The 24,198-nt window shown below is 37.0% G+C and overlaps 1 protein-coding gene across 1 annotated transcript in view; it reads left to right on the plus strand.

Moving 5' to 3' along the window:
• Positions 1-24,198, plus strand: part of LOC148127624 (ALK tyrosine kinase receptor-like) — a 213,346-nt gene that overhangs the window by 171,909 nt on the left and 17,239 nt on the right. Inside the window, exon 4 of the mRNA XM_087929823.1 lies at positions 21,403-21,534. Within this exon, the coding sequence (XP_087785949.1) occupies positions 21,403-21,534 (132 nt within the window). The remainder of the gene's footprint in view (positions 1-21,402; positions 21,535-24,198) is intronic.

The raw sequence follows: 24,198 nt of genomic DNA on the forward strand, positions 1-24,198 counted from the left end.
TTTCTCTCTGTTCAGCATCCCTGCCACAACTCAAAAATGCTTACGTGGATTTCCCTGCAGCAGCATACAGTACAGAAGTGGTCTGCCATTTCCTTCATCCAGAATACTTTAATGAAAATCCAGTGCAATCTACAGCCCTGGCTTTAAAATAAATAATGAAGAGTGACTTTCCTTCATTTGTCCTAACAACAAAGCTTTGCCCAATTTAGGAAAATAATAATAATTATTCCAAAACCAACTCTGAGTTTATTTCAAACTCAGTTGCAAACCAAAACGTCTCTAGGATTACAATTCCCCCAAACATCCCGTGGATATTGGACTATTCACCTGCTCGCCTTTCTCTAAGCCCTTTATTGTTGCTCTGTAACAGCAGGGGAAAAGATAAAGTTATAATATCTGGCATGTTGCTTTTATATATATTTATATATATAAATCAGTAATAGCAAATGAAATACTTTTGCCAGCAATCTCTGTTTCTTTACATAGAGCTGTGGAGGAGGAGAAGGAAGATTACAATCCCCTTTCTTCTATTCTTCCCCTATTAGAATAGCAAAAGTATTGAAATGCAAGCCACAAGAAGTCTTTGAAAGGCTGTGGTACCCTATTGGTTGTCTGGATTTCTTCAGCCAAAAGATGATTGGCTTAGGGATGTCTAAGGATAATCAGACAATTGGAACTGGGAAGAATAACAGAGGAAATACTTCCATTACCTCTGTCTTTGATTTTATTATGAACCAGAATCAAATTTTATTTTCAAAGTAATCTATAGAACATGCTTGAATTTGTCTCTTGCTTGAATGTATCTAGGGAACCAAGACACATATGTATGCCATGCTATGATATGTGAGAATGAGAACAAAGAAGTCATATTTCTTAAAGTGCTACTGTATGTGATGTACCAAAGGTGCTTTTCCAAGAGGCAACTGGACTTTATGGTTTTTCTTTGAAGACATTTTGCTTCTCATCCAAGAAGCTTCTTCATCTCTCACTGGATGGTGGGAAATGGAAGGATTTATATTCCTTGAAGACATTTGCATTCTTTTAGCGGGTTATTAAGGTCACCTGGAGGTTTATCTGTGTCATCAGTGTCACCTGAGTGGTGCAAATTGGTATGGAGTTTTCTTGGAACTGTTGAAAGGACAATGTTGTAGATAGGAGATAGATGATGTCCTGTCGCTCTCCCTCTGTTGAGAGAGGGCTGTTCAATTTTGACATAGATGGCCTCTTTGACACCTCTTTCAAACCAGCAACCATAGCATAGGGTTCTGACTCCCATTTTGTGCTCTAGTGGGTAGTGGGAATCAAAGTGTAAGTACTGAACTATGTGACTGGGTTTTCTGTAAACTTCAGTGTTAAGGCTTCGGTCTTCCTTAATGTGTACTGTACGGTCAAGAAAGGCTAAACTGTTTTCCTTCACATCTTCCTGTATGAGTTTGATGTATCTTTCCACAGAGTTGATATGTTTGGTGAACACTTCCAAATCCTGTGTTTTAATCTTGACCCAAGCATCATCCACATACCTATACCTGCCCAGCTTTACCTCTCCCCATCATCCCAGACAGACAAACATGAGGTCAATAATTTCACACTCATGTTCTGACCCAGGTTGAACAGAATCATGAAACAGACTTCTTGTCCCAAAGAAACTTTTTACTTGGTTAATGTGAATTCCTGACACATCCCCTCTGCCGGTCTGGGCTGCTTCCACAAGCCTTCCTCCTCCCGGGTGGAGCGTAAAGATGGGTGAAGTGCTTCCCTGAAGCTGGGAGTCTCTGAGCATGTGCAGAGTACCTCTCCTTGTTTGGCCCAATGGAAGTGGACCTTGGGTCGCAGCAAAGAGGGTGAAATCGGCCACATCACTGCCCCAGGGAAGTTGGCATTGCAAAATTGGATGCCAAAGAAAGAACTGGGGCAGGGGGCTGGAGAAGAGGTAGAGGGGCAGCTGCATTAAGGAGCAGAAAGGTCTTAGCCATGGTTTATTGACTAAGCCAGAATCAAACAGCATGCTAAACTCTAACCAGAATGGCTGAGTTGATATATTCAGCCCGTGTTTCTTAACCTTGGCAATTTGTGTGGACTTCAATTCCCACTCTGGCTTTGCTCTACTTTCCCAAAGTGCCGCTGCTGATGCATCAGATTGAAATGGCGCCTAGTTTAGACTGAGGCCCTTTTCCACATTGAAACATCTTTGCCAGCACATTGAAACATCTTTGGCTTCTGTTAAAGGTTTTGTGGACGAAACATGGTCAAGACTATCAGGAAGCTCTCACATTTTGTTGAGGCTTTAAACATGATCCATTGGACCAGATCTCCACCCTAAAAATTACTTTTCCCCAATGTATTACAGTGCCAATTCTGAAGAAGGCAAAACCAAAATGTACTGATAAATTACAAGGAGAACACACACACACACACACACACACACACACACACACTCCCTTCTAACCCTGCTGGAGCAGGTAATTGGACTAGAATAGATATCTCATTATTTTTCTCCTCCCTCCCTCCTTTTTTATTTCTTTTTCATTTTGTCCCTTCCTTCCATCCCCCCTCTTCCTTTGTCCCCTTTTCTTTCTTTCCCTTTTCTCTTTCTTTTCTTCCTTCTCTCTTTCTCTCTCTTTCTTTTCTCTCTCTCTCTGTTTCCCTCTCTCAAGCTCACCCCATTGACTTGACTTGCTTGGGCAGGTCTCTCCGGTGCCGCGGGTTCAATGGGGTGGACCTGCGGGGCCAGCACCTAGAACGCAGCAGTGGCAGCACGTTTGAAAAGTAGAGCAAAGCCAGAGGTCAGTAATTTTTGTTGCAAAGAATCACAAAAGCTTCTGGGTTGTGCATAAGAAGGGACATACATGTCAATGCAATTCAGCAACATAATATAAAGAGATACAAATAAAACAAATCAACAAGAATCGGCAAAGCATCTCTGATTAGATTTTATTCACTACTAGAATCTAATCAGAGATGCTTTGCTGATTCTACTCCAATGACCTGCTCCAGCAGGATTAGAAGGGAGTGTGTGTATATGTGTGTGCATGGCTGTCAAAACTCCAAAAACAGGTCAAGTATCTCTGGGGAGACCAATTAGAACACTTGTTAAACAACTGGCCATTAAGGGGACCACTTGTTTGCCAGTTACCTGGCCACACCCACCCAGTCACATGACCACCAAACCGCACCTACCCAGTCATGTGACCAGCAAGCCATGCCCACCCAGTCACATGACCAGCAAGCCATGCCCACCCAGTCATGTGACCAGCAAGCTAAACCCTCAAATTAGGCCACGCCCACAGAAATTTGAATCCTACCCCTGGGTGAGGGGCACCAAGGATGAGTTTGTAGCACCAAAGGGGCAGTGGACTAAAAAAGTTTGGGAACCACTGACTTAGACAAAGAGGCACTTCTGAGGGCCTTCTCATTTGGAATTATTGCTGGTTGTAAATGCTTGCAAGAGAAATATGAGCAAGCAGCCTGCCAAAGCAGTGGTGGCTTGGTTGGCCCCATAGCCAGTCACTAATAGGGAGAGATGTTTACTTGCTGCTAGCAACTTAGCAATCCATTCCACAATGCCTTTTCCAGCATCCCTATGCAAACAACAAATATATTGTAATGTATAATGTATCTCTTGCTGGGATATAATTCAATCTCATCCAAAAATTATCAAATAAGAACTAAACAGTTTATAAAAGTACACAACGGTAAAAATCATTATGTACCATAAAGCTCCTATCATTGCCATGTAAACAAGACTAAACAATTAAAAAACTGAATCCTACCATCTTTCTTTATTAAGATTTCAGTAAAGCATCCCCACCAACATGTATATCTCAGGCAGAATTTCCTATATTCACAAGGTGCAGAAGAAGCAGGGATTTATAGACCTACTTCTTTCCATTATGCAAGTTTTCTCGGAACAGAAATTGGCAAAAGATTTATATGATCTGGAGGGAAACCAGAGTTTATATTGTATTACTGGAAAGAAAACTGTATGGTTCCATTTATTCAATGGATTGAAGAACTGATTGTACTTGCCACTTACCAGCAGACTGCCTGTAGATGTAGACCTTGTATGAACAAGTATAACAAAATATGGGATCCATATATACAGAATATAGTAGGTTAAAAAAAAGCTAGAAATATATACAGACTTGAATAATATTTGCATTAGACAAGTATAGATTGGTAACTGTTAATTCATATAATGGCATATAGTTCCTTTTTTTCTTTCTCATATGTTGTCACTATTTTTGTTAAAGTGCTTTTTATGTGTGTTTTTCTCTTCCTTTGACAATATATATATTAATATTACTTTTTGTTTGGCTTCTTTTTCCTTTTTGTTATTAATTAAATATATATAAATAAATAAACCACACAGGAAAAATAAACCCAAAGTTTAAGATACATAAGTATAAGTACTTCTCAAAGTAAGCTACAAAAAAGAAGAAAAAAACAAGTTGACAAGTAAGAGTTAGAATTGTATTGTCTGTTTGCTATCATTGACTGGTCATCTCAATTTCTAGAATCCAAATCTGGTATCCAGGGTCTAGAAGATCAAAGCTCAACCTAGGTTGTAAAAACTGAAGGGAGTTACAAGATCAGGTTCACACTCAAGATGTAAAACAAAATTGTTACTGAAATTGGCTATCTGCTAGGTAGAGGCTTTGGAACATGAAGCTTTCTAGATGATGCTAATTACTCTAGAAGAAGAATGCAGATTTCCTGGAGAAAAACTCCAAATTCTTGAGTAGGCTGACTTTGAAACTCACTTTTTTTTTGCCTTTTATTCTCAATTCCAGATCTGCCACTGCTCTAGTATGCTTGGAGGGAATAGAGACTCAATCATGGTCACAATCCTGGACAACAATTTATATTGCATGCAGCCAAGGTTGCTCAGGCATTAAAATCAGATTAAATCAAATAAACAAACAAGGTTGAAAGTTTTGGTGGTCAGTTCTACCATCTGATCTAAGTTTGGGTCTGGCTCTTTGGGATGAGCCTTTTGTTCTTTTTGCTCCTGTACAGGGACATCTGGGGAGATTAAAAGGAGAACCATACAATTCAATCTTTTTAACTTTCCCCCATTCATTTCTCCCACAATCTATGCAATCAGGATAAAATATGCAATAGGTGATAAAGTCCTAGATAGTGTAGGTAATCATCTGAAGATGAAATTCCTGATTTGTATGTTCTGCTTTCCTGATAAAAAGGTAAGGGTGGGAGAACAAAAAATGTTTCTTCAGATTTGCAGTCTCTGTAGGTGGTTTGTAATGCTGGTGTATTTCTCTTGTTTTCAATGCAGTACTCTCTTTGCAGCTGATTGCTATTAATTCAACAATGTGTTGTTGGAGGTGTTCATTGATTACAGGAGCAAATCACAGGAGAAATGACACATTTATGGGCATTCTAGCAAACACACATATGTACACAGGAAAAGCAAACTCTTTAGGTGCCAGATTAATGGAACGATTTTTTAAGTTTGCTTGTTTTAACTAAACTCTTCCCCCACCCCCATGCCGTGGAACAATTGAGATAAATATTAATCAGTAGCAGCTGAAAAAAAAGGCATGTATGACATACAGGCAGTTTATTGCTCTCAGACTCTAATTATACTTTTATGGGAGCTTTCTGTAGAGTAATATGCTATCAACAGCTTCCAATTCTTTTAGGAGGTACATTTGCAAAATATTTTGATTTTTTTTTTATTGGTTCTCCAGGAAGGATTTAATTTAGATCCATGGTTTAAAAACTAAAGGTTCTGAATGAATCACCATTTCAAAAGCAAGATTTTGTTGGTTTTTAATTTACAGTACATAGTATTGTGAGTCATCTTCTGTGTTCTTGGAATCTGCTCAGGAGTCCACCAGTCATTTATTAGAGAGACAAAAACTGCCCAGACCAAGCCAGAAATCAGATTGAAATGTCTCCAGTTAATCAGTGGTATTCAATGGTGTTTGACCCACATACCCATCATTTATTTGGAAATGTTAGTGTACTAGGTTGGTAGTTTGCATAGCATAAATGGGGGAAAACAGTTAATTATATTCTTTGGTTTGTTGTCTGACAGTGCTCAGTCTAACATCATTTTTAGAACCATCCTGCACTGTTCCAATCTGCTTAAAGAAAACATTTTGCCTTTTAACCACAAGGTGGCAATAATATAAAGACACCTTTCTGTGTGAATCATATGTGTGTGTGAGCAACCACAATTCGAGGCAACGTGATTCACCTCACTAAGGTGCCTTAACTATGTGATTCACTTTTTCAGTACTTCAATAGCACCCTCTAGCCATTGCAACCACTCACCGGAACAGCTAAAGGAAGCATTCAGAAGATGCAGATGCATCATCTTAATGTTAGAACATGTGCCAGGAGAAGTTGTGAAAGCTTTGCTCTTACAAAACAGAAAGTGCTCTGCTTGAAGCATTGTAGAAACAAAAAGCCATTGATTGACCGAGAATGATCAGTGATACCCTCTAAACCAGGGTCCCCAAACTTTTTGATACCAGGGACCAGTTTTGTGGAAGACGATTCCTCCACAGACTGCAGGAGGAGAGGCACATGCAACCTAGATGCTCTGCATGTACAGATTCATTCCCCCACTTCACATCTCCAACTGTGCGATGTAGTTCCTAACAGGCCACAGGTACTGGTCAGCAGCACGGGAGTTGGGGACTCCTGCTTTAAACCCACTCCAATTTCTCCCGCTAGCAATGTTCAAGGGCTTCTTCTTCTGGGATATTTCCTTCTATGAATACCGTTCCCTGTGGCTTCTGGGCATTGTTCTAGAAAAGAAAGTCTTGAATATTTTCTTGAAGCAAGTTTTAACCATATGCCCAATTTGGCTACATTGTAAGAGACATTCTTCTTCCTTCCTTTCTTTTTACCCTTCTTCAGTCTTTTAAGATTGCTTTTACTTGTGTCCTGGTGTTTGGAGTGTAAATCCTGCCAATCAATACTTTGCTCAGTTTTTTTCTTTTGTTTTTTTGAAAATCATTTGGATCTATCAGCTCTCAGAGTAGCCCACTCTAATTAGATCACTATCATTACAACTGACACAAGATTAAATCTTATAAATAAATTATGAGACTGCAATAATGGAATAAAAATTAACAACACACATACTCATTGTTGCATCACCATTTCAATGGCAAGTTTAAAATATCAATCCTACCATTGATTCAGAAAACATTTGGATCTGATGACTTGCTAGGAAAGCAGAACCCCAAAAGTCAACAAAATAATAAAGGTCTGAATTCTCTCCAACATGATAGCCTTATTATAAATGTTGAGGTGTTCCAAAATATTTAGCCTAAAAAAATCTTATACACGAGTCCATCAATTAAGTAAGGAAGATGTTTGATCATTCAGTGGTTGATCTAAGTAACAAAATCCTTGGTATAAGAATGATAGTGAACCATCATAACTCAGATATATGTCCACATATCAGACTTGACTATTTGCCAAGCTGAATCAAAACGTCTGTTAAAACATATGTAGTGGGCAAGGGAAGAGAAATAGTTTACATTTGAAAGGCACTGTACATGATAGCATTTCTTGGCGTAGTTTCCGTTCACAGCTATGGGTCATTTTATCTTATAAAATCAAGAAATCTTTGATTTTAATTAAACACACACACATAAAACACAGACATAAAAACATAAAGCTTTCTTCTAGAAAGTAACTTGGCCCCAGATTACCTCTTTTTGTATGGACTCAGTTGTATTCACGCTCTTCTTATATACCATTACCCATCTTATTTACCATTCTATATCTATTATATAACTCCTCTCCACTTTTGCCTCATCTTAATTCTGTTTTATATATTTAATCTTGCTTTTTTTTAAAAAAAATTTTTTATATCTTTTGTCCATTTCTCCATTTACATCTGTCTCATTTCCAATTTAAGAAAGAATAGTTTCCCCTGGAATCACTAATTGGAGTATGATGCCTTTCTATCATTCCCCTAAGTTAAAATTTAAAATAACACCTAAATCCCAATCAGATTCTGCTTAGTACATTCTACTATTTCAAAAACCAATACTACAATAATAAATCCATAACAATCAACACATTAATCCATTAAACTCTATATTCAAACTAATATTTTAAACATTCCCTTTAGTATTTTATTAAAACTTATTATCATTCATTATTAAACCTTTTAAAGTTATACCTTGATATTTTAGCCTTTTATTAGATCTTTAAAAGTTCTGGTTATCTACTTATAATACAAATACCACTATTACAATACTCATGTGTACTTTGCAGAATCCCCCCCCTTTTTTTTAAAAAAAAACCATATATTACCCATTATCCCTGAAAATTTTTTCCTTATCTCCATCTTGTCTTATATCTTTGTAACTTTTTCCCCCTTTTCCCTTTCCTTCTTAGCCCGCCTAAACTTTTTACCCCCTCCTCTCAAAACCTCTGCCTTCTTAATTTCCCTTGTTGCATTCCTCTTTCCTTTTGCTTTCTAGCATTCTGTTGTTTTTGCATCTTCTTTTTCTCTTTCATAAACATTTTTTTATTTCTTAAGTCCTTCCTTTTCGCTCCTCTCTTTCTCCTTTCTTTCTTAGTCACACGGTTTAGTTCATTAAAAATGGTTTCTTCTTCCTCGGTTTCTTCCAGCTGTTGTTTAATTTGCTGACACATAGCAAGCGCCATATCTAGGAAACAAAGGGCTTCTCCCATAACATCTTTGCCTTCTTTCTTTGTTTTTAGATATTGTTTTTTAGTTCATCAAGAGATAGAGCCATTTTAAACTGTTTCTTCTTCTCTTTCTGTATCCTCTTCTTAAACCAATCAGTTATTTCCAAGCTTAAAACAGTTCCCAAAAGTCCCAAAGTCCCACAGTCATCAAACAGTCCAGGCAGAGTAGAAGCTTCTTCTTTTTACAGTTTCTCTTCTAGGGGTGAAGTCAAATTAGGGAAAGAAAATTCTCTTTATCTTCAAGGCATCTCCTCCAGCAAAGTCTTAGAGTAAAAATTTGTTTTCCCAAGCCTCTCCCTTCCCACTTATAACAAAGGAGTTTAGGTTTTACCTTCTACCAAAAGGCTGGTTTCCCTTGTCCATTTGTTAATTCCATAGGGGAGGGAGAGTAACTTCCCCTTTTCGTCACTTTTCTTCGCAGCTGAAAACATCAATCGGGAACATTATAGCTTCCAAGTCATTACTTTCCCAGGTGTTAAATATATCCTTAAGGTCCCAGTTCGACCAAGAAAAAACTTTCTTTAAAAAAAAAAAAAGAAAACTCCTTCTCCCTCCTGCGCATTCTTTATCCAATTGCCGGCTTCTTTATGGTGGCCATAAAAAGACCACCGCTGCACCGTCTTGAGAAAAGGGGGTTATTGCCGGCTGGGGGGGGGTTGCGATGCTCCTCACCCCCGTCCGGATCCCCCCTATCTTCAGCTGCCCCAACAGGGCAGCCTTAGCCTCCAAATCCGTCAGGATCGGAGGCACCAAGGCGGCTAGCACAGCAGGAATCGCAGAGAAGGCGAATCCCTGCTGTCAGCAAAGCCGACAACCGGAAGAAGTAAAATCTCGGAAGAAGACTAGATGAGAATAATTATAAACAAGCCAGAGGGAAATATAAAGTTGATGACTGGATAGCAGATAAATCAGAAAGGAAATATGATTGAATAATGATTAAAGAGAAACAATGTGGAATTTGGTAAAGGGAATTTACGTGTTTATATGGAAATGGGATAAATTATAAGTATGTGATATAAAGCAATATGTTACCTGCCTTGTAAGGATCTACAATGGAAAGAGGTTTTATGTTTTTAATGTTTAATGATGTTTTGTCTTGTTTGTTTGTTTGTAAAATCAATAAAACTTGTTTAAAAAAAAAAGAAATCTTTGATTTTATAATTGGTGAAACAATACTTGCAATTTTTTAGAGACCAAAGATAATGAACATTCAGTAGAAGGAAGGAGGAGGGGAGAGTTTGCCTCAGTGCAGTATGAATGAATTATCTATTTCAAGCCCAAAACAGAAATGGGCAAACAAGAACTTTCTTCTAACATTTCTATTTATATGCCTCTATAATTCCTTCTATAGAGCATAAGGCCAGACACATCAGCTAAAAACAGAAAGAGCCTCAACAGAAGCATAATTAGCCTCCATGGTAGCATTAGTATGCCTGAAAATAGAATTTTAATTTTATTTGTACACAAGGAACCATTGGAAATAGCTGTTCATGAAGTGCTATCTGATAAGCCCTCCACACATCCTTTCAAAGTAATTAATTAAGAAATACTGAAGCCTGGGATTGTGCCTACTTTCCATTGCTTTTGGCAGAAACATGGCATTAAAAAATAATAGCACACAGGAAAATCCACAATCTGGTTAAGTGAAGCCCTTTTTGGATCTTCAAGAAGCTCAAGGGAAATTTTTAAAAATTTGCTCTATTTTGAACATAAGGCTCCAGAGGTCTCTGAATCAGAGTTGCTTAAAGAGTGACCATAAGGTGATTACATAGATTCAATTAAACACAACCTTTAGGGTGACTTGGTATTGTGGCTCTTGTTTTTATTTTTTATTTTAAATATTATTATCATTACCAGGTTATGCTATTGACTTTCTTGTGCAACCTTGAGCTTGTTTGTTTGTTTGTTTGTTTAACCACCTTTATTTTTTTTATAAATGACTCACATTTGCTCCTCCTATTTTTTCCCCTTGTAACAACAACCCTCTAAGATGGGCTGGTCTGAGGGAGGGTAGACTAGCCCAAAATCACCCAGCTGGTTTTTCATTGCTAAGAACTCAAGTCTCCCAGTTTCTAGCCTGGTGTCCAAACTGCTAGAGCAAACTAGAATTTATCATTTTTTGTTTTCCATTCCTCACATCTTTTCGGCAGGATGATTAAAAAAAAAAAAGATTAGGGTAACCAGAAGCTAAGCGTTGTCAATGATAGTTCTTATAAAAGTGAAAAGGAGAAATAAAAATTATCAAACGCATTTCATTTCATTGCATTTTCTAAGCAATCAGGTAAATTGTTGTTACTAAATGTATTTCAGGACACGTTGCCCTGTAGATGAATTGAACAGCAAACCTCATAGTCTTGAGGATACATAATCAAAATTCATGATAGGAGAGTGTTAGATAATAGGAGTTAGCATCAAATGTATCCAGAGGGCACCAAGCTCACAGGTTCCTGTTTATGAGTCAAGCTCAACATGAAAGATATCTCATTTCCTCTGTAATAACCTGCTTTCTGTTCACTTTTACAAAAATGCCATAGTAGTTTCCTTTTTTATTACAAAACTTAATCTTGCAATAGATTTGCTTTTATAGTGATATTTATTCATGTAATATCTCTGATTGTACTGTTTGCTAGTTGAGTCCAAATGCAACGATCATACCGTGTCAGTGATAATTAAGAAACCCAATGTCAGATCTGGCATTGGGGTTGGAGGGGCAGGGGGACACATACAGCAGGACCTGGGACTTCTTTATCTACTTTTCTTTCCAATTAGAGGTGTTGGAAGTTGCGGAAGTGGGTTGGGGGAAAAAAGGAGAAACATATTCTCTTCCATTCTTCCACTACTGTGTGCTACCAAATGGACGTTTGCTCAGCAAAGGAAACATAGTGTGATGACCCAGAGTATATCAGAATTATAACAAAAACCAAAACGTAACTAAAAGTCCTTTAAAGCCTTCAACTTGGCTTCACTATTTAATTGTTCACAGTGGAAAAGTAAACTATTTTCAAAATAACATTTCAAAGGAAAGAGACACAGTTCAAATTCAAAGAGCCAATAACGAAGCAAAAATCAAAAACAAACCGCACTGAATAAAGTTTCATGACAGACCAGGATAGATAATTGCCAACTTCAGGAATATAACCAGGTACAGTCCATTGGAAGAATGCCAACCAAGATAAACCATTTTTAGGAATAAAATATTAATATTGTCTCCAGCGTCTGTGAGCACGCAGGTCCAAACTCTTATGCAGATCTCACACCTGCAACCCATGAAGAGGATCATGGCCCTCTCCGCCCAAGTAGACCACATTTTACCCTGAATCTCTTCTCCTTGCGTAACCTGGGATGGATAGGGGATGGGCCTGGGTCCTCCTCTGACTGCTCAGAGTCAGTCTCCACCAGGGGCATAGACAAAATAAACTCAGGATTCAAACATCTGCTGTATTTATGTATCATCAGGCTACAGAATTAGCCTGTTTTCTGACTGGGTCCAATTTGGCATACTTTGAAAATAAAACTACTGGTAACTAAACTAGTTAAATGTGTTCTGTGAGTAGAGCCATTGTATCTGTGATGGAATTGCACCTGGAGAGGCTGGAGGGGAATCTTGACAACATAGAGCGTTCTCAGGGAGGAGATAGCACATTACAGATAGAAACCCAAATTAACAGACTGAACAGTCCCAAACTGGATGAGGAAGAGAGGAAGAGGTTCAGGGTAGCCATATTCTCCCAGAACATATCCGTCAGGGTTATAGCTTTAGTTTGGTAAGATTCTGTCCATTGGGGGTAAGCAAATAAAGGATTGCATTTTGTTCTGACATCTTTGGGCTTGGGCCTGATAGTATCTGAAAGAGAGAAACATGCATCTTACTTCTGGCCTCCAAATTAATATCCTAGTTTCTACTTCTGAGGCTCCTGTTGCTCTTTAGAAATGCTTCTGGTTTTTGATCCTGACTCACTTATGTTGGGAGGATATGCTAAATGAATAACCAATCCTCATATATACATGCAAGAACAGAAAAGGGAAAAATCAGGCTAATCTATGTGCCAGAATCAGAGTATATTTCTAAATTTAAAATCAATGGCAGTACTACATTACTTTTTAATGGGATGCCCTGTATATTATACATTCTCCTTGAAGTGCACAAAGTTTTAAATAACTGGTCATAGATGTGTGATCACAGTCTTCAGGAATGGATACTAACTCCAAACAACAGTACATACCCTCTGCCAAGTTGAAGTTTGAAATGGAATTTGCTTAATGCAACTATTTAAATAATAATTTATACAATTGCTAGCCAGCCATGCTACTATTTAATGACAAGAGAAATGTATGGATGCATCAGGCTACATAGATGCAGCTATAAATATGTCTCTTTTTTCCTTTCTTTGAATTTATTCAAAATCATTTATCTTTCCTATCTGCTTTTCTAGTTATCTGCAAGACATGATCTAGGCAAGGCCCAATAATTTTGTCTCCTGGTTTGTACTGAGAGCAACAACACAGAAAAATGAAAAGCCAAATTATATATCCGTGTTTAATATTAAACAAATAGATCCAATTAAAAATTAAGTGTCCCAGTCATTGAGCTTGGATGAAAATCCTTTTATTTGCCTTTAAGTGAAAACAACAAAGGATTTGTACTGAGCTTTTTCTTTCAGTACCTGTTTTAGCATCTAACTTTTTCCCCTGCCTGAATACATGTTCTGAATACATCAAGAAAGCAGAATAGCAATTTATTGGAAGAAATAAATCCTTATAACTCAAAGTGTATGTTGCTGCTGTTTGTGTATACTAAAACTATATTACAAGTACGTTATCTATGTGTAATGCATACCTAAGCTCATTCAACCAACCACCTTGTCAACTGTGATAAACGAGCGGACAAATGCTGTGTGCTCTTTCACAACAGTAGCTGTAGAAATTTTCTGATGGCTGATTGAGAATGATGGTTTTTAAATTATTGCACTCAGTGGTCACTGGGACTCCATCCAATGCTGAGTTTTCCCAGAATAAATCATTGTGAAGCATCTTGCTTAATCCCAGTGTTGCTTTACAGATATTCTTTCTACTTAGGTGTGAAACATTATTTTTGTTTTGTTTTCATCCAACTGCATTTTAGCCTTTCTTTACAAAAATTTCTGTTCATCAGATTTATGCAGTGGACAATGTCTCAAAATCCCCGTAACCTTCAAGCAAAAAGCACTAAAGATGCTCTGCTTCCTGTCTTGTAAATGTTAAATCAGAACTGCATAGTAGTGTTCTGATTCTGATCGAAACACAAAGGCAAAACTGAGAATAATGCAGACTACCCTGTTTAGAAAGTAAGCCCTCTGTTAAGACAAGTTTGTTGAGAAGTTTGTTTTTTTTTTCCTTCCCAAATTGATTTGCAGTGTAAAATCATCTCTGGGAAAAAAAAAGTGGCTGTTTTTCTACATGCTTCATTAACTTTTAGTTTTGTCAGGCAATATAAATAACAATATCAAAAGCACATCTAATTGAATCACCAGTGAATTCTAAATCCCCATTGTAGAAAAGAACATGATGTAACTGTGTTGTTGAGCAAGGTTGGCTGAGTCAGACAAACAATGGCTCATTTTGCCAACAGGGTTCAAATACTGCATTTTTAATATATAAAGTTGGCTTTGTCAAAATGAAGGATTTGCAGCCCTGGTGTATTTTGGATGTGAAATCATTCAAACATGGTTCCATTTCTTTTGGGAACATGAAAAAACCTGGAAGCAAGGTTTGAGGCATCAGCTCTTTCAGAAATACATGATGCTAGAACTCTTATGTCTTTTTCTTTGTAACCTTCATTTTGGTTAATTGGAAAATATACAGCAATGATTTTTGAAGCAAGATAACTAGAATGGACTAAATTGCAGGATGCTGGGACCCATGACACTCCTGGGAAGGAAACTTGGGGATATTATCACCACAGTTTCACCACAGTTTTCATGTCACCACAAACATGTCACCACAGTTTCCAACTATACTTCCCAGAAACATGTAGGTTGCATGGTTCAAGGGAAAATGGTAAGGGCATTCCCCTCTTTCACACCACCCTCTGACCCCTGCACCCAATCAATTGCCAGCAAGGCCCAATAGGCATGTAGTCATTGGCCACTTTGGAACCTAGGTTCAAAATATGACATCTCTTTATAGTGATGACCAGTGAGGGAAAGGCAAGGGAGCAACTGGAATGCCTGTTGGCAAGGTAGGTCTGGCTGGGGTGCTAGCAATTCACAGGTGCTCCCACTTTCTCCCTGAAGGGAGGAGGTCCTTGGGGTCATCCCACAATGGGAGATTCAGGCAGCCAGCAGTCAGCAGAAGTACTCTGTAGTATTGCATTCTAACTACTGTGCCACCACGGCTCCAACGTATGTGTGTGTTGTGTGTGCATGTTTACATACACCATCAAATCAAATTGACTTTTATTGGTTGCCTGAATTAACCGCTAAATTTTTTTCAGCTTGATTCAGAAATAATTTGCCATTGCCTTCTTCCAAGGCCTGAGAGAGAAAGAGACTAGCCCAAGGTCACCCAGCTGATTTTATGTCTAAAATGGGACTATTACTTAGTTTCTAATCTGGTATCTTAATCCCTACATCCAAACAGGTTCTCATTGATATTTATTCAGAAGGAAATCCCATTCTACTGAATTTAACTTAGAAAAAGAGATCATTGGGGACCACTGATGCCATTGAGCCCAATCAGGGACTCCAGAAAAATCCATAAGAGAGATCTCCTTAGAGATAATTAATTCAACTGCTGAAATGCTTTTACTGTTAGACTTTTTAAAACATTATTCTGAATCTGCTTCTTTAAAACTACAGACCTTTATTCTATAATTTAGTCTCTAGTCTGGATCTTCCTGTGGGATATGGTCTTTCAGATACTTGAAGATATTCTCATCTTCCCTCTTCTCCTAAAAATTAAACACTCCCAGTTGTTTTTATAGGGCTTATACATATTTATCCCCCTGGTATATGTAGAATTGAAATTGGTTTAAATATGGCTTATCATTTGTCTGGGGAAATGGATCTCTGTGCTTTCAGATCTGCTTAAATATTATAATTATCATAATCTTCTCGCTCTGACTCAAACTCAGATGAGTTTGTTGCTTCACCAGACTAAAAGTCTATAAACAAACCAATAACTTTATTTTAACCATAGTCAACCCTGAAGCTTGATGTTTTAACTTGGCCTATGTCCCATGAAAAGACATAATATTGATAAACTAATTGCATTTCATCATGTTTTCCTACTCAGTTAGACAATGTTCTAAGGAAGAAATATTTAAGTTATTTATCTGAGAATAGATAGCTGTGACAAAATAAGCATTTCTCCCAATGAGAATTTCTCCATCAATTGGTTTTTCTCATTCCCTATTCCTTTAAAATTACTTCTTTAATATACAGAAAACACTGCACTTTTTCTGATAAACAATGTTTTGACATTGTTGGGAGCAAACATTAATGCTTTTTGAAAAAACATGTGGAAACCTGATGTCACAGTCCTTAAATATCCTTTGAGGACACTTCCCAATCCATTTAATTATATTATTATAGAATACTAACTTTTCTCCCTTATTTTGAAAAGAGAAGGAAAAAGACTTATCAAGAGAGAGAGAAAAAATATGTAATCAGATGACCCGGACAATACACTGTTCACAAAGTACTTACGTATGTTAATTGAAAATAAACTATATAAAAAAGAGAGAGAATAAAATTCTTACTAATGTGATAGGTCTCTCCCTCCATCCCTCCCTCCCCCCACTCCTGTCCCTTATTATTCAAATCCAATTGCATAGCTTTCTTCCCAATGTCATAGGATCATTCATCCCATGTAGTTTTCAAAAAGAAATAATTTGGTTAGATTAGCAAAGTTTGCAGTACACACATATTGTTACTCAATGTAATCCCATATAGCTGTTGGTACACCACATTAGTTTTGAAAAAGTCAAAATGAAAACTACCTGGGATGGCAGTATGGAATGTAAAATATTAATTCATTTTCTATAAAATCTCTCACTATCTGTGAAATTCATGTATCTTCTCTTTGGGGAAAAGAAAACCTGCCTGAAAAACCTTTAAGTTACACCTAGGTAAATAAGGACTTGCTAAAATAATATGAGAGTAAAAATCAAACAATGTGCTTTATAATCACACAAATTTGCCTCCGTTCTCGATGGATACTGAATGTAGTTAGTAATGCTATTTGGCAGTTAGGCAGAGAGGAGAACATATCATGTAGTCAATGAAGAGGCAATAGGTATCACAAGCCAAAATTTCATTTGCCTGTATGACCATTGACCTAAAATTAGAGATAGCATATTAATCATGGAACATCAAATAATGAATTGCAGCTGTGAATGGATCTTATAAAACCTGGTTTCGTGGACCAAATGATCATATTACTTCACATATAATTCACAAAGTGATTTGGATCCAAAGAAACCAAGAAGAGCTGTCTGTACAAAAGTTCTTCCATAATTTGTTTTTTTTTTGGGGGGGGGGGTTAGTATCAACCATCCATGATACTGAGCCATGGTGGTACAGTGGTTAGAGTGCAGTACTGCAGGCTACTTCTGCTGACTGCCTGCAATTTGGCTCAAGGTTGACTCAGGCTTCCATCCTTCCAAGGTGGGTAAAATTAAGACCCAATTTGTTGGGGGCAATATGCTGATTCTGTAAACTGCTTAGAGAGGGCTGTAAAACACTGTAAAGCAGTATATAAGTCTAAGTGTTATTGCTATTTCTATAAAGATAATGCTTATTTTCCCCAGTTAAGCAGGATCAATTCGTTTTTGGCTATGGTTTGCTCTCCAAGCTTGTATCAATTTAGTTTCTGAATGTTTCATTATCAGGCTAGGTAAAATCATCTATCATCTTTGACCTGCGCTACAAGTATTTTCTGTTATTTCAAGGATCAATTAGTATTTGGATAAAGGATTATTTGAGAATTCCAGAATTGTTGGCTATGTTGAGAATCTGCAAAATCATACTAAAGAAGGCAATGACAAATCGAAGAAAATTGAGTGCCTACATCCAGAGTTACATCCGTGTGGCATTAAAAATGTTCGGACAGTCTGAGCTTCAGTTGCGTTAGGTGGAAGAGTTGTTTAGTCCAAGGGTCTCCAACCTTGTCAATTTTAAGACTTGTGGATTTCAACTCCCAGAGTTCCTGGCTGGGGAAAGAAAGTATCTTTCTCTAATACTAGAGAGAAATGATAGCTTATTGTAACATAAAAAGAACTCACCAATAAAATAATCAAATGCGGGATGAACATGCAGATGTGAACTCATATCTCATATTTTATTCCATTTCAAGGGATAGTTTTATCATTTCCTTTTGCTCTTTTCTATGCTGTTTAGAACAATCAGAAAGGTTGCATTTCTTTCAGTTTTCTGAAAACCAAGCACTTGCAGTAATGTGCTAAAGCTCTGGAGAAGAGCTAGACTAAATCTATCAAAAATTTCAGATTTTATTTGCCGTCTTCTGAGAGATCATAACTACACACAGTGAAAAAGTTGGAATAAACAAGTAAAATTAAAGCTATAAAAATTATTGGACAGTTTTTACTTTCATCCCTCCACAGAATCCATAGTTCACTTTTGACATTTCCAGTTTTGTTTTGTTTTATTTTGCAGTGCTATTAGTTTCAAAGGGTCTTAAGCAACTAACATAAAGAGTCACTACTACATTGTGGTCTGAACTCAATTTATCCAAATTAAAAAGAAAAGAAAAAAATACTTCTTTTCCAAAAGAATGAGTTCCCTCCATAATGCAAGTATTATGACAGCGGAAAAGAAATGCATAATCAAGCTGTCAAGTTCAAGAGCAAAACACATCCCCCCCTGCTCCCCCGATTATTGCAACAAGCAGAAGAAGTTAAACAGCTAACTCTTAACTGAATATCTGGGAAGGGTACTGGTTTGTAGAGCACATCCAAATGGATTTTTGTGAGGCAAGACCAGCAGCCATCAGTTATCAGTCAATTGTACTAGAATGAATAAGCCAAGATCCTCCAGATGCTGCAGGCTATAGCTCCATAGTCCTTTATTCTTGACATAGCCAATGGGGAGGACAAATGGGAAAGTTTCCCTTCAGTCCTGGTGATTTCATGAACAAGGCAACGATTTGGAAGCAGTTTGCCTTCTGTATTTTTACCTCAAGTTCCCAGTCCAGACCACAATCAAAATATTATCTAGCCCTTGGCCCTGCTCCGCTTGCAGCATCAGCCAAAGTTGGTTAGCTGTGCCAAGCTAATTAAGCTGAAATTCAAAATATCTGGATGGCATGACTTTGCTTGTCCCTGATCTACACAAATCAGGCTATCAAAGCATGTGTTGCAGATGCTTCCAGGTGACTAAACTCTCACAAAGCAAGGCAAAATGAAAGACATGAAGCATAAATCATGGAGGTGGCATTTCTCCCTTGTTTATTCTCCATGTCAACATCAAGCAAAATAGGAAGATTGGGAGTGGAAAATGAGTTGATAGTACATGATCAATAAATCAATCATCAAAAGGAAATTGACAATCAAGAATTGAAATCTTATCTACTATAGTGTCAGAGAGGCTCATAAAAACAGTATTTATTCATACTAATTTAACTATTATCTAAATGTGTAACTTGTCCATTTTGAAACGACTACCACTGATACTATATTTACTTTTGCTTCATTTCTTACTTGCCACTCTTTGTGAGGAGGCGGGGAGCTACAAGGAACTGGAATGCGGTGCCTGAGTCCACTAGACAAAATATCCACCAGACTCAGAGTGTGAACTAAGGTCATGGCAACGAACATCTGCTGAGGCCGAGGGGGAATGAATGCAGCTTCTGAGTCCTGATTCAGTTGGGTTCATTGCTTGGAACCATGACACAATTGTTTTGCAACAATAAATATGTAATGATGTTCTTCCTTGAGTTTTTGGAGATAAAACAAGATACAACTCTACAAATCAGTGACAGTGGTACCAATGAGAGTTTTCTACTTGATACAAATGTAATCAAGCTGAGAAATAAAATTTACTTAAAATAACGTGTTAGGTTCCTTCCCTGTTTGTGTGTTTGGCCTCAGTAAATATCAGCTTTTTCCTCTTAAACTGTTTGAACTTTTTTCATTGCTAATCTGCAATACTATGCATTGGTGGTATTCTACCGGTTCGCCCTGGTTCTGCAGAGCCGGTAGCAGCGATGAGCAGCAGAGACCGAACCCATTCTCTCCATCGCTCTGCTGTTGGGCCCACCAGCCTGCCCAAGCTCCCATACCTTTCTCTCACCTTTATCCGCTGAATTTGAAGTGCTTTGCGCAGCACAGAAGAGTGCTGTATGGCAGCTGCTGAAGCAATCGGGATCATGCAGGCTTGCAGGAGGTGAGTTAGAATGCCTCTGTGCCTGTGCAAACACCTCTGTGCCTGCACAAAATGTGCGTTTGGCACACACACACATGCAAAGTGTGTGCACGTGCACAAAGCGCGCCCATCAACCCAGGCTGGCTAAATATTAACAGGAAAAACCTCATACAAGGGGAAAATGAGAAAGTGTACAATCAGGTAGATTTCAATTTAACAAAATTATTTAGAAAATAATTTCAGTAAGATGGCTCTTTAATTTGCCAAGGTGAATCTATTATTGTTGTGAAGCAACTTGGCTTGAAAATATTCCAGACAGCAAGCTGCTCTTTCAAGAGGTTCAGATCAGCATCTTTTCTTAGCTTCAAGCAGGAGCACGTAGAGGCCACAAGGCAATACTCCCAAATCCTTCCTTTATTGTAAAGAAAAGGGTTTTCTGTATTTAATATCAGGCAGATGTTGAATAAGAGGGTGGAAAGAATGGGATTTATCATTTCCCTTCAGTCTCAGATTTAAATTGGTATTTGAAAGAAACAGGATTTTCTAGGTAACAAATTAATAGAGAAATAAATCTGTTTCAGAGCTAGTTTGGTCTTTAGAGGAACAGGGAAAATTTACCTAAGAAATGTGCTAAATTTAATTTATCCTATGCTTCTGGTACGTAATATTTATTTATTGTGTCTCTGGTATTTATGTTCTCTGTACATGCTCAGTAAATTGTGGTATTTTTATGCATCTTGGAACATCTTTAGCAGAGTTCCTTTACGTTAGGGGCAATCAATAACATAATGTATCTGCCCAGAGGCTCAGATTTCTGATCTAAAAAATAATACTTTTTACTTCCCTTGACACTGAAGGGATACTTAAAACTAAAAAAGAACTGCATTTTCCCTCTTTTCTTTTTAATAAAATTTGATTCTGTTTTATTTTGTAAGATTGATCTGGCTCTCAAAGGAGATGGAGCTGATTTCTCTAGCTACACCCCAGATTCAGGAAGTGCTGGAGTAGAATTTACTTCATTTTTGCCATGAGGGAAAAGGGAAGGGGAGGGGAGGAGAGGAGAGGAGAGAAGAGGAGGAAAGGAAAGAAATGATACCTGGATGATTCCCATGGGAATGTGAAGCAAAAAAATAATAATCTCATATCATGAATACAATGAGAGACATTTCATTTGTGTATCATCTCATCAACCAGTAGTCAGGCTTTGTGATCCTTAGTGAAATAGCTGCCTTTGAGTTGTGATGATTATGGTCCTTTGGTGGAGAATGAAAGCTAGTTAAGTATACCGTACAAATTCTGATGAAGAGATTTAAATAATATTCTTCTTTCTTTTTCATAGGACCTCCATCTGTCTCTAAAATGGCTCTTCAGAGTTATTTCAGTTGCTGGAATGGAACAGTGATCAAGTTGAGACGGGTGTGTGACTTCATCAAAGATTGTGCAGATGGAGAAGATGAAGGACAGATATGCAGTAAGTCAAATCAGCTCTAAAATTTCAGAACACTGCCTTGTTTTACAGCACTGAAAATTGCCCTAGTTCTACAAAGAAACTTGAATTGGTTCTTTGAATTCAACACTAAATTGGGGGATGGGATTTTTAGTTTTTCTGACTAAAGAAGGAAACTGCAAATGCTGCACCCAACTCGCTCCCTACACAGAAGTTTGTCTTCAATCTTTCTTAACACCAGGATCTTTTCCAGTGAGTCCTCTCTACTCATTTAATGGCCAAAATATTTGAGTTTCGGCTTCAGTATACAGTAAAGGTATTTATTTATTTATTTTAAAAAAAACTTTGTTGATTACAAAACCAAAATATCAAACAAACACAACACACAGAAGAAGAAAGAAAAGAAATAGAAAAAAAGAAAATGATTAAAAAACTAACAATTCTACTATTGACAATCTATGGTTCCTTGTTTGTTATCAATATTGGTGATACATTTACAAATACATCTTATTGCGAATATATAATTATGATTTACATTTTATGTTATTTACTAATATATTTTCTATTTTTGTTCTATCCAGTCATACCAGCATTCCCAGCTTCTATAATATTCTGATGTTTCTTTTTCCTTAAGTGCTAAGGTTAACTTGTCCATCTCTGCACAGGCTGTTATCTTCTGTATAACCATCTCCTTTGTTGGAATATCTGCTTGTTTCCAACACTGTGCAAAGGATATTCTGGCTGCAGTAGGAATATGCAGTATTATATATTTGACATTTTTAGGCATTTGTCTATTAAATATCCCCAATAGGAAGAATTCTGGTTTTAATTCAATTTGCTCCACCATTATTTCCTCTAACCACTTTTTTATTCTATGGCAGTATCTTTGGGCTTCAGTGCAGGACCACCACATATGAAAAAATGTTCCCTGTTTCTTTTTACATTTCCAGCAATTTGGATTCATGTTAGGAGACATTTTTGCTATTCTCAAGGGTGAGAGATGCCATCTATAAAACATTTTATAGGCATTTTCTTTATATGCTGCTGATCTTGTAATTTTATTATTCCTTGTCCAAACCTTTTCCCATTCTAATAATCTAATGCTACGTCCTATGTTTCTGCTCCAAGCTATCATGTTGCCTTTGACTACTTCCTCTTCTAATTCCGTCTCTAGTAAATAATTATAAAAATTACTTATATTTTTTTTATCTGGACCTAATAAAATTGTATCTATTTGTTGTGCCTTAGTATAAATTCCAAAATTTTTCTTGTCCTGGCTATATCTATTTTGAATTTGCAGGTAAGCCCACTGGTCTATCTGTAGCCCCTGTTCTTGGAGCTCTTGCCATGATTTTAAAGTTCCTTGTGCATCAAGAAGGTCTTTGTATTTTATCATTTTATTAAGATCTAGATTATTTGGATGTATCATCACCTCCATCGTTGAGATCCAGATTGGGATTTTTAAATAATGTTTTTTTTATTTTATTCCAATTAGCCAATAAGGAATCTCTAATTATATGTCTGTGGAAATACTTCTGCTTAATTTTCCTAATGTCCCATAAAAATGCATGCCATCCCCTCTGTAAATCATGGCCTTCTAAAAATAAGATCCTTTTATTTGACAGATTTACCCACTCTTTCAACCAGAGAAAGGAGGCTGCACTATAGTATAATTCCCAATTTGGGAGTGCCATACCTCCCCTGCTCTTCATACCTTGCATTGCCTTTAGGTTTATCCTCAGTTTTTTCCCTTGCCAGATAAATTTGGTGATTATCTTGTTAAGTTCCACGAAGTAATTTTTATGTATTTTTATTGGCACTGTTTGGAATAAGTAAATAAATTTGGGCAGAATATTCATTTTTATAGTGGCAATCGTCCCTAATAAAGGGATTTGCAATTTAACCCATATCTCTAAATATTTTTTAACTTGCTGTAATAATTTATTATAATTATTTTCCATTAGAGTTTTGCATTGAGCCGTCAACCAAATTCCTAGGTATTTAACTTTTTTTACTATTTGTAATCCCATTATCCTTTCCAATTTTAGTTTTTGTTTTTCTGTTAAATTTTTAGTTATTAATTTCATTTTTTCCCTATTAATTTTAAGTCCTGCAACTTCCCCAAATTGATCTAACTGTTACAGTAATTCTTGACCTGTTTCAATTGGTTCCTCTATGAAAAATACCATATCATCCGCAAATGACTGGAGTTTACATTCTTCTTTTTTAATTTTTAGTTATCATGTTCCCTTTCACTATCTCTTGCTCTAATTTTACCTCCAATAAATATTTATAAAATTTGGAGATATTCTTTTTATTTGATCCTAATAAGATTTTATCTAAATATTGTAATTTGCTATAGATTCCAAACTCTTTGATATCTTGTTTGTATCTGCTATGGATTTGTATATATAACCACTGGTCAATTTTAAATCCCTGTTCCTGTAAATCCTGTCGAGTTCTTAATTTTCCTAGAGGGTCTAATAAATCTTTATATTTAGTCATTTTTGTTATATCCAAATTGTTGGGATGAACCATTGCCTCCATTGTTGAAAGCCAAATTGGAATTTTTAAATAATGTTTTTTGCATATTTTTTTCCAATTAGTTAATAATGAATCTCTAATAAGGTGTCTATGAAAATACGACTGTTTAGTTTTCCCCACTTTCCATAGAAATGCGTGCCACCC

The sequence above is a fragment of the Pseudonaja textilis genome, chromosome 1 (assembly GCF_049901715.1).
Source record: "Pseudonaja textilis isolate UNSWEBS1 chromosome 1, rPseTex1.2, whole genome shotgun sequence".
Lineage (NCBI taxonomy): Eukaryota > Metazoa > Chordata > Lepidosauria > Squamata > Elapidae > Pseudonaja > Pseudonaja textilis.